At 36.3% G+C, this 14,475-nt stretch overlaps 1 protein-coding gene and 1 pseudogene across 2 annotated transcripts in view; both read left to right on the top strand.

The window, feature by feature from the left end:
- NAA35 (N-alpha-acetyltransferase 35, NatC auxiliary subunit) overlaps window positions 1–14,475 on the top strand; it is a 49,293-nt gene that overhangs the window by 34,115 nt on the left and 703 nt on the right. For both annotated transcript variants that reach the window (XM_016222874.2, XM_087822734.1), the window contains 8 exons: window positions 4,439–4,505; window positions 5,843–5,941; window positions 6,543–6,721; window positions 8,178–8,314; window positions 9,372–9,439; window positions 10,326–10,466; window positions 10,833–10,955; window positions 13,715–13,795. In XM_016222874.2, coding sequence (XP_016078360.2) covers window positions 4,439–4,505; window positions 5,843–5,941; window positions 6,543–6,721; window positions 8,178–8,314; window positions 9,372–9,439; window positions 10,326–10,466; window positions 10,833–10,955; window positions 13,715–13,795 — 895 coding nt within the window. The remainder of the gene's footprint in view (window positions 1–4,438; window positions 4,506–5,842; window positions 5,942–6,542; window positions 6,722–8,177; window positions 8,315–9,371; window positions 9,440–10,325; window positions 10,467–10,832; window positions 10,956–13,714; window positions 13,796–14,475) is intronic.
- On the top strand, window positions 7,105–7,233 carry LOC148091833 (small nucleolar RNA SNORA48; annotated as a pseudogene).

The raw sequence follows: 14,475 nt of genomic DNA on the forward strand, positions 1-14,475 counted from the left end.
TCAGCATTCAAGTTGTTGAATAAGTCGTGCCACATCTCACTGAGAACTGTCTGGTGGCTTTCTTTCTTTTAAAGATTGTATTCCCTCGAAGCAGACCCTGAGACAAAGATTCATGTAAACATAATTACGAAGTGTTCCCAGGAAAACCAGTAGAGTGGTGGGGAAACGGGCCATGGAAAGGAAGAAAGCCTCCACACAAAGGTGTGCTCCATGGTGCTCCATGGAAAGGAACTCTGGAGACAGTGTGGGGGACACCTCAGATTGTCCTAGTCAGGGGCAAGGGAGCTTGAGAATTTACCCAGATACCTCTCAGTAAGGACTGCCCCTTAACTGGGAGGAAGGAAATTCCCAAGCATCACGTGTTGGTTAATATTTACCATTTCATTCACAGTAAAAGCCGAAGTCTTTATAATTGAGCCTCAAGGCCCCATATGCTCTGATCTGTACCCCTGTACTGGTGCCTCTCTGACTTCATCTCTCACTCCTCTCCCCTCATCTCCTTTCTTTCAGCCACACTGGCTTCCTTGTTCTTCCTGGAATGTGCACTCTCATGGCCTTTACACGGGGATGGGAGTAGAGGACATTTTCCTCAGAAATTCCCAGGGCTGGCTCCCTCACTACCTTCAGGTCCCTTCAGTGTCACCTCAGTGAGGGCTACCCTGATCAGTCTATTTAAAAAGTGTCAACCTCACCCCCCAAGGCCCAGCACTCTTTTTCTCTCCATTATTTTATGGTCAGTGAGAAATTGCTTCAAGTTTTTAGAAAGGGATTGGCATAATAAAGTACTTTTTATAGGAAGCAAACCAGTGGTGATGGAGGCAGAGTGTTTAATTAGGCTGGTTTGGTAGCACAGGTGAGAGATGAGGAAGAACTAAACTCTGGGACTATAAAGGAGAGGACAGATTTCAGTAGTAAAATTAATAGAAATAATTTTGGTAGTAAAATCAGGGGTACATGATAGGCTCGATCCACAGCAGGAGGCAGTCAGATCAATGTTTCTGTCTCCCTCTCCCTTCCTTTCTCTCTGTCAAATCAATAAAAACATATTTTAAATAAATAAATTTTAAAGTGCAATTGTAGTAGTTCACCCTTATCCATGAGGGATACATTCCAGGATCCCCAGGGGTTGCCTGAAACCTTGGATAGTACCAAACCCTTATATACTGGGGTTTTCTGTAGATAATGTCTTTTCACATGAAGGAAGCACTTCACAGCTTTCCTTGGTATATACAAATTGCCATTATGGGGGGAGAAAATTTTCCCTTTTCCCACTTAGTTCTTCTTCCTGATCAAATCATTAAAATGACATAGGACAGATTAACAGGAGAAAATAGTCACATTTAGTTACATATGTATGTACAGGGGTTCCGTAAGAATATGGAGCCCTAGGAAAAATTAGGAAGTTGAGGCTGTGTGCCATCTGAGCTAAGGAGAAAGGGAGGTAGCGGTTTGGGACTTCACAGAGCAGGAAGGCAATTCACATAGAAATATAAAAGCAAATGTTTGATATATGTTTTGCTGGGTCAAAAATGAAACACAGAGAGGACTTTGATCAAATAGGCCTTGCTAGGTTCCTTCCTGTCTACCACATCTAGTTCCTATTAAACTATAATTATCTATGGTGATAGTTCCCTTCTTGGAGCAGGTCGTGTATTAAAAATCTTTTAAACAGTTAGGGGGAAGGTCAAAGGTTCTTCCTTAGTCTTGTTTCTTAAAAGTAACATCTCAAAGCAGCATGGTTTGGGTGGCAAACTCTGCTTCCCTTCACCAGCATCATTACTCTTGTGCTTTCGGGCCATTATTAAGCAAAATACAGTAGTCCTGCCCCTTATCTGTGGCTTCACTTTCTGCAGTTTCAGTTCCCAAGGTCAAATGTGGTCTGAAAATATTAATAGAAAATTCCAGGAAAAAATAATTTATCAACTTTAAATTGTTCACCACTGTAAGTAGCATGATGAAATCTTGAGCTGTCCCACTCTGTCCAGCCCTGGACGTGAATCATCCCTTTGTTCAGTGTGTGCACACTGTATATGCCATCCTTCCTTTAGTCACTTAGTAGCCATCTGGTTTATCAGATAGAGACTGTTGAGGTATCACAGTGCTTGTGCTCAAGTACCTTACTAAGTGAAAAGATAAGATATTTTGAAAGATACCACATTCATATAAACTTATTATTTCTGGAATTTTCCATTAAATATTTTTGGACCACTGTTGACTGTGGGTAACTGAAACTGCAAAAAGCAAAACTGGATAAGGGGCAATGACTGTCTATAAATAATATATGGTCCCACTTGAAAATTTTAAAAATGCAGAAAGATATGCAAAATATAATACAAATCACCTGAAATCTTACCTCTTAGATATGTACATTTTGATGACTGTCAACGTATACATATTTATGTATAAAGATACACACATATATGGCTTCATATAAATAGGATCACATTAACAAGCTGTTTCTGTAAACTTTTATTTTGTGGATTGCTTTTTTAAAAAATATTTTTATTTTAAAATTGTTTTATCTTTTTCTACTCAAAAAGGTATGTCATGAATTTGTTTCAAATTATCTGATATAGATCTAATTAATTCTTTTTAATGGCTGCCAAATATTTTATAATATGATTATACTCTAAGGAGTGGGGTTACTGGATAGAAGGGGCATGTATAGTTTTAATTTTGATAGATATTGACAGATTGTATTCTAAAAGATTGTAACAATTATTTCTACTAGCAATATATGAGATTATACTTTTCCTGCATCCTGACTAACAGTAGATGTTATCAGCAATATGTGTTATATATGGTATCTGGAAACAAATACCCATAAACAAGGTTATGTATTGATTAGTTGATAAAAACCTGACCAGAGACTGGCAGAAACATAACCTTGTATTTTACCCTAGCAGCAGTGTTTCAATATTATCTAACTCAGTGTCCACAGCAACTTTATAAAAGAGAATTATCGTGAACACCAAGAATCAACTGTCTATATAGCAAAATTCATTGTCTGGTAGCTTGTAGATGGTGTCCCACTGTTTTTAAAATTCCAGTGTCATAGATAAGAAATCTGATGCTGATCTCATTATTTTTTCCCTTTGTAGTGATTTGACACTTTCTTCTGGACCATTGTAAAGTTTCTCTTTATTTTAGGAGTTCAGGAGTTTTAATAGAATGTTCATGTGTAATTTTCAGCTAGTCCTATCTGGAACTAAGCCTTTTAATCACATCAATTTTCATATGTTATTTCTTGTTTATTTATATTATTATTTATTTGACTTTTGCTTTACCTTCATCATTTTTTCTCTCATTTAGAGTTCCTTATATACTATATTCTAATCTCTATATTCCTCATGACACTTATCTCTTTGTTGTTTTTACTGTGGTTTGAGAAAGTTGTTCCTCTTCATCTTCAAGAGTACTTACTAGTCAGGATCTTTCATCTACTGAATTTTTAAATTTGAAAATCATAGTTTCCAGATCCAGAAAGGTTTTTTTTAAGGGTTTGTTTGTTTGTTTTTAAGTCTGCTTAAGTAATTTTCGTACTCTGGAGTAAAAGATGTAGTGGATCTTCCAGCTCTCTGTTTTGCCACCACCTGTTCCAGGTGTCCTGCCTTTTTTTTCTCCTGGCTCCTGGGAGCACCATCATTTTCCATTGCATGATCACGGCTCTGTTTATCTTTGAGGCTCTGGTCACATTGCTCAGTTATGGCAAACACTTGGGACGTTGTCAGCTCCTCTCAGTGCACCCGGAGAATGTCTTTGCTTTCTCCCATCTCCTTAGGTGCAAAGGCTACTGACCTCCCATCTCGAGGAAACAAAAAGACTGTCTTCCGTCCACTCAGTCCTCGTGTTCCTCCAGAATCAGGAAAGTAGCAAATGCTTCCAGACTGCTCAGGAAAGCCTTAGTCAAGAAGCATTGCTTTTGACTGAGATGAGGAATGCCACAGGGAAACACTTCTTGAGGATAGAAAATGAGGTGCCAGAGAGATGTGCGGGTGATGATTTTGGCCAGTGGTTGAAAATGTGAGCACATCATGGAGAAATTAGGATTCTTTATAGTACTTTCTCTTTAATAACATGATTACAGTCCATAAAGTTATCCGTTGTAGGAAAATAAATGACATTGGAGTAGCATCAGGTAAAAGTGGAGCTTTGGAATTTTCCTTCTTTCCTTGTTAATTTTATCTTACTCGATCTAACTCTAATTGTTCCAATATAGAACTATGGAAATTGGGAATAATGCACATTTATTGTATGAACAACACAGTAATAGTGAAATATTTCTTCATCTAGAGCCACCAGTCTTCAGCTTAGCAATGTATTTGGTTCCATTTTCTCTTTTTTCCACCATCCCTATTTTGGTAGCACCTACAGAAATCACTGCTGCTTTTTGTAGGCCAAATAGTTTGATTTTAATAACATGAATATTGTCTTACAGGTGCTGCCTATATAATAACCACCAGGCTAAGGACTGTATTGACTCCTTCGTTACTCACTGCGTGCGGGTAAGTACTACAGTTTGGATCATTGTGATGATACTTTAAAATTTGTGGGGTGTAATTCCTTCAGTGGCATTAATTTGTGCTGTTTTTCCATCTAATATTTCTTACTCATTTTCACTGAATAGGAAGTTTCTGTCTCTTCTTATGCTTGAGTCGATAGCATCATAACCAATTGTCTTCCTGGCAGGTTATCAGGTACAGAGGCTCCTTTGGATGCCCTCTTACTGCTACCCTCAGGAGCCACAAAAACGGGTTAAATTATGACCCCCATCTAGTAAAACAATTCACATTTCTTTTTTTTGTAAATGGACACAAAAATTTATTTTTGGCCTTATAAATTAGGAATATTTGTAACATCCCCAGGCACACATATCCCGTACTATCTTAATGAACAGGATTATAGTAAAATTGAAATTAATTTAGATGAGATCACAAACTTTTTTCAAATCTCAGGTAATTAGGATAAAATACAAACTTTGTGGTGGATTAAATTTATTGTAAGTCATTTTTATTTATAAGCTCTTTATTGACAGCTCTTTTGGATCTGATTCCAATTATTAAACATATATGTGTGCGCGCACACACCCGAAGACGGCATGGTATGGTCAAAGGAGAATCAATAAAAGCCCAGATCTCATTTTTATCACTAAAATTTTATCACTATCAGGCAGATTACTTTACTTTTCTATAAATGTCCCAATCTTTAAGAAGTGAAATGTTAATACCAATTCTATACTTCTTAAGGAATAGACTAGTTATTGATCAAATGAGATAATCTGTCAAAGTATACAATATTTAAACAGTGTTATACGTGAATCTTACGATTCAGACTTCTTAAATCAGAGCGCCCTACTGTTCATGTCTGTTGTCTGATTAATGAAATGTTATAGTATTTTATATGAGAATACTATATAGATTAGGAATAGAAGAACCTTAGCGTTGATGGGTATTAGCCCTTACGCAAGCCTTATGATTATTAGGCATTGTGATATATTTAAAGCACCACAGAAATGTCAGCCTTGAACATTGCCTTTTGACTTGAAATAAATACAAAAGAAACTGTCCTCTTGAAATTGTGGGACAATATCTGAAGATTGAAGAAAGATATTTTTGTCATATGGAAACAACTTTCATAAACAGCCACTTTCTTCTAGCTATTGATAAATTCTGGTGTTGAGTTCCTTGAAAAGAAACGCCTATGTAAAAATACACATAGGCATGATTCTTATATGCACAGTATTTTTTCCTCCTTAAAACAGGTTTTGGAAACTTGGAATGTTAATTTTTTATAGTGTCAGAAATTTCATATTGAGGGTTAACAGATTTTATTTGTATTGCAGCCATTCTGTAGTCTTATTCAGATCCATGGGCATAATAGGGCTCGACAGAGAGACAAGCTCGGTCATATTCTTGAGGAATTTGCTACCTTGCAGGATGAGGTAAGAGCCAACAAGTAGCCCTCCCTTCTAAAATTAAGCAATTCCTATGCCCTGACCAGATTTTTAAAAACAATTCTTTAGAATAGTGTTTTGACTGTTTAATTTTTCCTACAGTGATTTCTCTTTTCACTTACAATGTAACAGTTTTATATACCAAAGTAAGAGTTTATAGAGAAACAACAATAATCCAAACTGAGAAACAAATTATTTCTTTGATAATCACTATAAATTATAAAATATGTATAGAACTATAATTTTACAGCAAGTTCACATTAATATAAAAATATATTACATATTAACCTTAGAGTAAATTTGTGAGCAGCAGCAATATTAATTGATAATATAATTAAAGACCTGAAGTCAATTATTTTTATTTTTGGCCTATAAATTGGATGTCTTTTTAGTTTAAGGACTATTTAGCTAAATGTTATCCATTGTGAAATGAGAAGTTTGGATATAAACAATCAAAACTGCTTTTGTAAGTATGAGTTCCTTTAGTGGCAAGATTTATGTTTTCTGCTCATGCTATTTTTAACTGTTTATTTTAAATTCTCTCATTACCTAAAAAGGAAGTAAATGTTATGATACTTTATTCTGATAGGCAGAGAAGGTTGATGCGGCCCTTCACACTATGCTGTTGAAACAGGAACCCCAAAGGCAACATTTGGCCTGTTTAGGTACCTGGGTCCTTTACCATAACCTTAGAATTATGATACAGTATCTTCTCAGTGGCTTTGAATTGGAACTCTACAGCATGCACGAGTACTACTACATATATTGGTAAGAGAACACTTTGAATTAAAATTGGTAGTGGGTGGGATAGAAAAGATCTGAGAAAACATCTGTAGAATATAATTTCAGGCTACTTTTTTCATTTAGTGTATTTTAACTTTAGTTGTGAGACAGTTGGAAGATTTCTTATCTATTTCTAGGCGGAAAAATTAACACACATTTTGCCCTACGTTCAAAATTTGAATCAGATCTTTCTTCTTAGAAAAGCAAGATTGAGATTATCCTTGGGAGCATAGTTTTTGCAAACAGTGGCCCCAAAGATTTGTTTCGGAAGGTTTGAAGAAGTTGATAAGAGACGATCCTCAGCAGAGTAGTTCTTAGCTTTTACTTGGAGATGAGATAAAGAAACCTAGTAAGAGGATGCTTGAGAATATTTTAGGAATGGAAAAGCTGTCATAGAAAGAAAATAAAGAATATCAGCCAGGGACAAAGTAATTCCTTGTTTATCCCAACTTGGCTTTTGGTCTGTGTCATGCCTGGTTCATGCCCTGGACACGTGCAGGGAAAAAGAGAAAATTGTGAGCTAATGAATTTAGTCATCTTGAATCTTTTTCTGAGTCTGGCAAAATATGGTAATTTTGAAATTGTAATAATGTACTATTGTTCACAAGCAACTAAGCTTAGTATATTAGATCTTAATATAGTTCATCTTTTTAACTCATTTAAGTTATTTATATTACTAATTAAGATACCCTGGAGTAACTGCTATGAAGGAAAGTAACTCTTTTCCATGCTGTTGACATTTTATCATCATGGCTGCCAGGTTTCTTTAACAGAAAACTCTTGGCTGTGAAAATGGAATTTGAGCATCAACTATAGTGATGTAAGAAAAATATTATTTAGTATATTCTCCAACATTTCAGTAGATAACTCTTACCAGCAGGTCTTGGTAAAAATACTTGGGATACATTTTGTTAACTCATAGTAGACAAAGAAGACAGCTTATAGGGGAAAATGCTCAAGTTCTTTCTTTGTGGTTTGAGGCAGCTGATTGGAAGCTTTTGTACTCTTGGTTTGGATTTATTTGCTTTCTTTTGTAATTAACAGGAAAATAAAATATTTACTTACTAGGTTGAGGTGAATTGTGTCCTAATAGTAAAACCAATGTAATGGGCATTCATTAGATTTACATATACACATCATTATCAAGAAATCTTTTGTAAAGTTGTAAAATGCATGTTGTTGTAGGAAATTAAACAAATGTTTCAGTATTGTATGGCAACATAGATGGCTGCAAGAAAAGGAAAGTTAATCACTTGTGACCCTCATTTCTAATTTTTCTAATTTATCTAATCTAAGATCTATCAGTTATCTAATTGAATAATTATTTTTTAAAGACTTTATAGCATTATGGAAAATACCTCTTAATTAGTACAATACATGTGTTGATAAAGCTCTCTCATTTAGACATCCACTATTAACTAACATTTTTTTATCCTGTAAGGTATCTCTCTGAATTCCTTTACGCATGGTTGATGTCAACATTAAGTCGTGCCGATGGCTCTCAAATGGCAGAGGAAAGGATAATGGAAGAGCAGCAGAAGGGCCGTAGCAGTAAAAAGACAAAGAAAAAGAAGAAAGGTGCAGTGGATTATTTTTAAACTTAAGTAAATAACATTGGAGACTCTAATTTCTACAAATAAATAGATGGAATGCTACCTGTCCCTCTAATGTGTGAATTAGTCACGTATTAATTTTCATCTTCTCTTCAGAAGTATAAGGTAGAAACTGAGTCCCAATATTAGTGATACAAGCCTTTTTGGTCCCTTTCTTTGCAATTCCATGTGTCAGAGGTCCTCAAGGACAAGAAGTAGCACATAGGTCATCCAAGCAAGGAACAAGGTTAAGGAACAAGATCATCCAAGGTTAAGGAACAAGACAGACCTTTGATCTTTGGACAGAAGGCTGACAGCTCAGAAGGGAAGTAGATCTAGAGCTGTGCTGTTAGAGTGAGCACAGGATGATTACTTAGCGCCTGGGCACACCACCCATGGACCACGAGGAGAAAGAAGTGTTTCAAAGGGACTGCCCCTTTGCTCACTCATGGAAGGGTACAGATATTGCTACAGTCATTACAAAATATCACTTTGTATTTCCTTAGGATTTCAACAGTTTGGGTGGGCTATTAAATGACTGTTCATGGGTTTACTATTAAATAAGTCTCTGAACTATGTATGGTGCCAGGTGGGTACTGGAAATATGGGGGAGAACTTGTAAAGTATATGATTGTCTTACTACTGTGCTGTACACCTGAAACTAATACAAAATAATATTGAATGTGAACAGTACTTAAAAAAAAAGAAACATCATTTATCACAGCTATTTGGGATTAAACATACCAAATTGCATATAGGAAAAAAAGTTAAGTCTCTGTATGATGAATTCAGAAGTTAAAACTACTTCATATTAGAATTCTATGGTATTAGCCATTTGAGGAACATGATTTTTGGTTAGCCTTTCAGTTATATTTTATTATTTATAGATTTGGGCCATAAAATAAAATGTAGCCCATAGGAACAAACTGTTTGAAATTTTAATTTAATAAACAAGGTGGAAGTTTTTTTAAATTTAGGTTTTCTCCTACAGTAATGCAAGAGGAGAGGTGAAAGAGTATAGGTGATTTTCTTTCTAATTACAGTTCGCCCTTTGAGCCGAGAAATCACAATGAGCCAGGCCTATCAGAATATGTGTGCTGGAATGTTTAAGGTAAGTTATTGAAAATAAAGTTCTTCGTGCTTTTTAACTACATTGCTATTAATATAGTTTAGTTAAAATGGCCTGTTTTTGTGATTTTTTTTCTTTCTGGGTTCTAATTTCACCTCTTTTAACCATCTGCTTGAAATACCTTTTCTCTGAGTCTAGTTGTTTTCATTAAATTGTTTACCAAATATTTGGGCCCATGCTGTGTGTCAGATATCTTGTACTGAGTATATTGCAGAATATCAAGTCTAATCAGATGTGATCCTTGTCCCAAGCGCCTAATTACTGACAGGCCAGATGACGTTGTGACACAGGTAATCAGAAAAGGAAGAGTTTACTTCTGATTGATGATCAACAAAGTTTTATTGGAAGAGATGAGGTTTGGATTTTTTTAGGAGTGTATTAGGAAAGGAGTGGGCTCCACAATGAATGGCTTAAACAAAAGCAGGCATTTTCAAGGAGGTATAGTGAGTACTGAATCCTAACTGGTATTGGCAGTAACAAGAAACTTATATTAAAATACATAGAACATGGACTCCTGTTTGAAAAACAGGCCCTATCCTATGCTTTTCTTATAAAAATGTATATGCTACTTGTTTCTTCAGAAGCTTTTACTTGAAGGTTTCTTGTTATGAAGCATGGAAAAATAGTGTGCAAATGGTGTCATTTCACTGAGAAAAATAGTAACATAAACATTAGACATTGAGAACTTTCTATGAAAGGTGGCACGACATAAAAACACTAAAGCCAGTTTTTCTCTTCCTATTTCTGTTTCTGAGCCTTAGGTTTTAGCTATCTGTAAATAGCTGTTTCTTGTTTTCTATTCTGAATTAATAAGAATGTTCACTTTTTCGTGTGATATCTTTTTTTTCTCATTCTCTTTTTCCTTTAGACCATGGTAGCATTTGACATGGATGGCAAAGTACGAAAGCCCAAGTTTGAGCTTGACAGTGAACAAGTTCGGTATGAGCACAGATTTGCTCCATTCAACAGCGTGATGACACCACCCCCCGTGCACTATCTCCAGTTCAAGGTGACCCTGCTCATTAAAGGCACTGTAAAATTTATGCGGCCTTAGACCTTAGAGGTGTTTGTTAAGATAGTCAAATCAGGCTATTGTTAGACCAATGGGACAAGGTGAGAAAATATTATAGTGTGAAAATTTATTTGGCTTTTTTGGGATAGTATTCATCATGTGTAACAGTCATGAGAATAATATGACATAGTATATGAAGCTTGAGAATTTAATATTATGAAGGAAAAAAATAGAGATGCTGAGTGTTCGCTTCAGTGTTCGATATAGGAATGGATAGTCAGTGTCGGATTCTTTAATTTAAAAGGGTGTTTTAGAGTTGTTCCTATTAAACATGTTTTGAATAATAGTATTTCCCCCTTTTAGGAAATGTCTGACCTCAATAAATACAGCCCTCCCCCCCAGTCTCCAGAACTGTACGTGGCAGCCAGTAAGCACTTCCAGCAGGCCAAAATGATCCTGGAGAACATCCCGAACCCCGACCATGAGGTACGGCGCAGTCACAGCGGTTCGAGAGGGAAAGACTGGTGGGGAGTACATGTCTTACTACTGGGTGACAGTTTAATTATAAAAGTGAACTTCACAGTATTAATAAATGAAGCCTGTCATGTTTCTGCCAAGGATTTCAAATGGCTTTGCTAACCTAACTTCGTCAGATTTAAAATTATTTGATAAGAGAGGTGATGTGAATACCTCCTATGGATAAATTTAGAAATCAATGCAAGGAGAAATTAAGACTTAGGACCGTGAAGAAGAATAGAAATAAGATCCAGATTGATCCACAGCTTAGAAATGTTAACATTTAAAATATTTTAATCTATAGTTTACTATATTCAGATATAATTATATAAATCTTAAATCTGAAAAAATGATCTGGTCAGTTATCACAGAGGTAAAAACCACCTTATCCCCTTGACCATCTAAAAAAGGCTATTGTTTTTGATTATTTTAAAATACCATTTTACAGAGCTTAGAACTTGTATATTAAGTTTCAGGCTTTCATTATTTTCACAATTTGCTGTATATCTAACTTTATTGAAATGCATTTATTTTGTAAAGAGAGTTTCCTGTAACATACATCATTTTAGGGGAGTATATCTTGGTACAAACTCCATGGAAGGGTAGTTCAGTATCTGTCAAAGGTCACAGATGCTTAGGCAGTTCTGCGTCTTAGGGTTTTTCTTACAGATACATGTGCACATGTGGAAAGTGATGACTATACAAGAGTATTTATTGCAACAGGATCTCTAATAGCAAGAAGGTGAAGAAACTTCAGTGTTCTTCAGCAGGGGACCGTTAAATAAATTATGACACATCATACAGTGAAATACTGTGCAGCCTTTAAAAGGGCAAGGGAGACCTTTATGTACTGTAATGGGACGTTCTTTGGAATACAACAAGTTTAAAAGGCAAGGTAGTAAACTGTATAGTATGCTGCCATTTCAATCAAAAGGGGCAAGTATTTTCTTATACAACATATTTCTGGAAAGATATGTAAGAATAACAGTGTTTGCTTCTTGGGAGGGGAGATGAGTATCTTAGGGAACAGAGATGGGAGAGAGATGACTTTTTAAATCACATATAACCATGTAAAAATAAAAGGGGGAAGTATAGAAATTAGAGGAAGGTATATATAATAAATGGCATATTTCTTTTAGTGGACTTCATTTATTCAACGAGTATTTCCTTAGCGCCTCCTATGCCTACAGCACTGTGGTAGATTCCAGCAGTGAAAAAAATCCCAGCCCTCCTCGAAGTTGGGGAGAGTGATGTGTTGCAGACAGTAAGTAAATAAGTAAATAAATGAAAAGATAAAAATAAAATTTAAAAATATAAAAAAGAAAGAAAATAAATGAAAAGATAAGTAAAAATAAAATATGATTAGAAGATCATAAGTATTATGAAGAAAAATCAAGCTGGGAATGGGATTGCTATAGGAGATAGGGAGTTAGAGGGATGAGGCATTTTTAAGTACGGTGGCCTTTGAGCAAATCCTGGAAGGCGAAGCAGCAAGTCATGCGGCCATCTAGGGATGGAGCCTTGAAGCCTTCTAGGCAGTGGGACCTGCAGGGTGTGCCTGGGATATTTGAAGAACAGCCACGGACTGGTGTGCTGGAGTGGGGTAAACAGGGGATGAGTTGTTTGAGGGTTTTGAGCAGAGGAGTGACCAGATCTGTGTTCTAAAGGATCATTCATTCTGGCCAGTCTGCTGAAAATAGACTGTAGTGGGGTCAGCGGTGGAAGCAGGGGAGCTGGTTAGTTGGCCACAGCAGTATCCCAAGTAAGAGTTATTGGTGACAGTGGAGGTGATCAGAAATGATCACGTTCTCTATGTATTTTAAGATAAAGCCAGCAGGTTGGTTGATGGATTGGATGTGGAGTGAGAGAGTCAAGGATGACTCCAGGGTTTTTGACCTGAGCCCCTGGATGAATTGAGTCATGTGCGGGAGATGCAGGTATAGTAGGATCAGGTAGGCAGGCAGAGCTGGGAAGTCAGGAGCTGTTTTGGACATGCCTGTTGGATGTCCACCCAAATGGAGCTGTCATCAAGGCAGCTGGATGTGTGATCTGGAGCTGAGGAGGAGAGGTTCTTGAAGTTTTGGTAAAGTGTTTTCCTGAGAGGTCAGCAAGACAACAGTGGGAACTTTTTCCTTCCAACTGCACATTACTCCCTCTTAAAGAGGAATGCAGTATGCCATTCCATTGGTTTTCATGTGTTGAAGTGCAGCTTTTCAGACAGCGATAGTCACAGATAATAACAGTTAACACTTAAAGGATACATACTACCTGCCAGGCCTGGTTCTCAGCTCATAATATATATGAACTCATTTAATTTTCACAACAAATCCTCATGGGACAGGTAAAATTATTGCCCCCATTTTTATAGAGGAAGAAACTGAGGAACAGAGAGGTTAGAGAACTTGACAGAGGTTTCATAGCTAGTAAGTGGCCAAGCTAGACTCTGAAAACAGCCAGCCTTCCTCCAGAGCCAGGCCCCACTCTATGGTGCTGCCTTTGCAGCCTAATGTTCTTTTGCTTTCATGAGAACAAGCCTACAGTAGCCCTTTCAAGTTTTCAAAGTTGACTAAAGTAGGGTTCCGTGCTACTAAAAAATACATTTTAAGTTGCTTTTATTTAATAAAATATCAACACTTCTTTTGTCAAAGTTCCTATTAGTATCTATAATGTAAAAACATGTTGACTATGAATTTTGTGTTTTGATAGCTTAAATGTTGCTCATTGTTTAGGTGAATAGAATTTTAAAGGTTGCCAAACCCAACTTTGTGGTTATGAAGTTACTGGCAGGAGGACACAAAAAGGAATCTAAGGTAAGTACATTGTGGGGAAGATAAATGGTCCTAAATTATTGTAAAACCTCACTTTTTTTCAATAAGATGTATAAATATTCCAAAAAAGTTAAGCAGTCAGAAGTCATCCTAAAAGAGGTTCAGCAGAAGGAAATAGAAAATAAACTGGAGCTTGCCATTGTGCCTTAAGACACATTGTTAACTTAAAATTTCAAGTCTGCCTTTTCGTTTCCCTCCTACCCTGTCATTACTGAATGATTTGGGTTAAAAAAGAAAATGTGTATAAATACATTTACGGGAGAGGTATTTAAAGTCATCTGCCTTTACAGCCCACCAGTGACTCACTCGCATCATTGATATTTCTCTTTCTCCCTCCTTCCTATATTTTAAAAAAATACTTTTTTTGTTTTTTTAAGTCATCTGCCTTTAGAAAAGTAGATGATTCAGTAAGATTTCCAATGGTTCAGGAGATGGAAGATTCCATAAGCTTCCTGGGTAATAATGTTTTATCAGTGCGTTATAAACATTCAACACAGAGGTTCTGCATCTTGTTGGAAACCAGCCGCTGAGGCACTTTTGGTGGCACCTGCCCATTATATGTACCTTTGTTTACTCCCATTGTTTTTCTATCTTACCTCCTGCCCTGCTTTACCTGTGACTCTCATTTCGTTGCTCAGTATTATCAGTGACTCTGGAACTAA

This window comes from Miniopterus natalensis, chromosome 12, assembly GCF_054644295.1.
Source record: "Miniopterus natalensis isolate mMinNat1 chromosome 12, mMinNat1.hap1, whole genome shotgun sequence".
NCBI lineage: Eukaryota > Metazoa > Chordata > Mammalia > Chiroptera > Miniopteridae > Miniopterus > Miniopterus natalensis.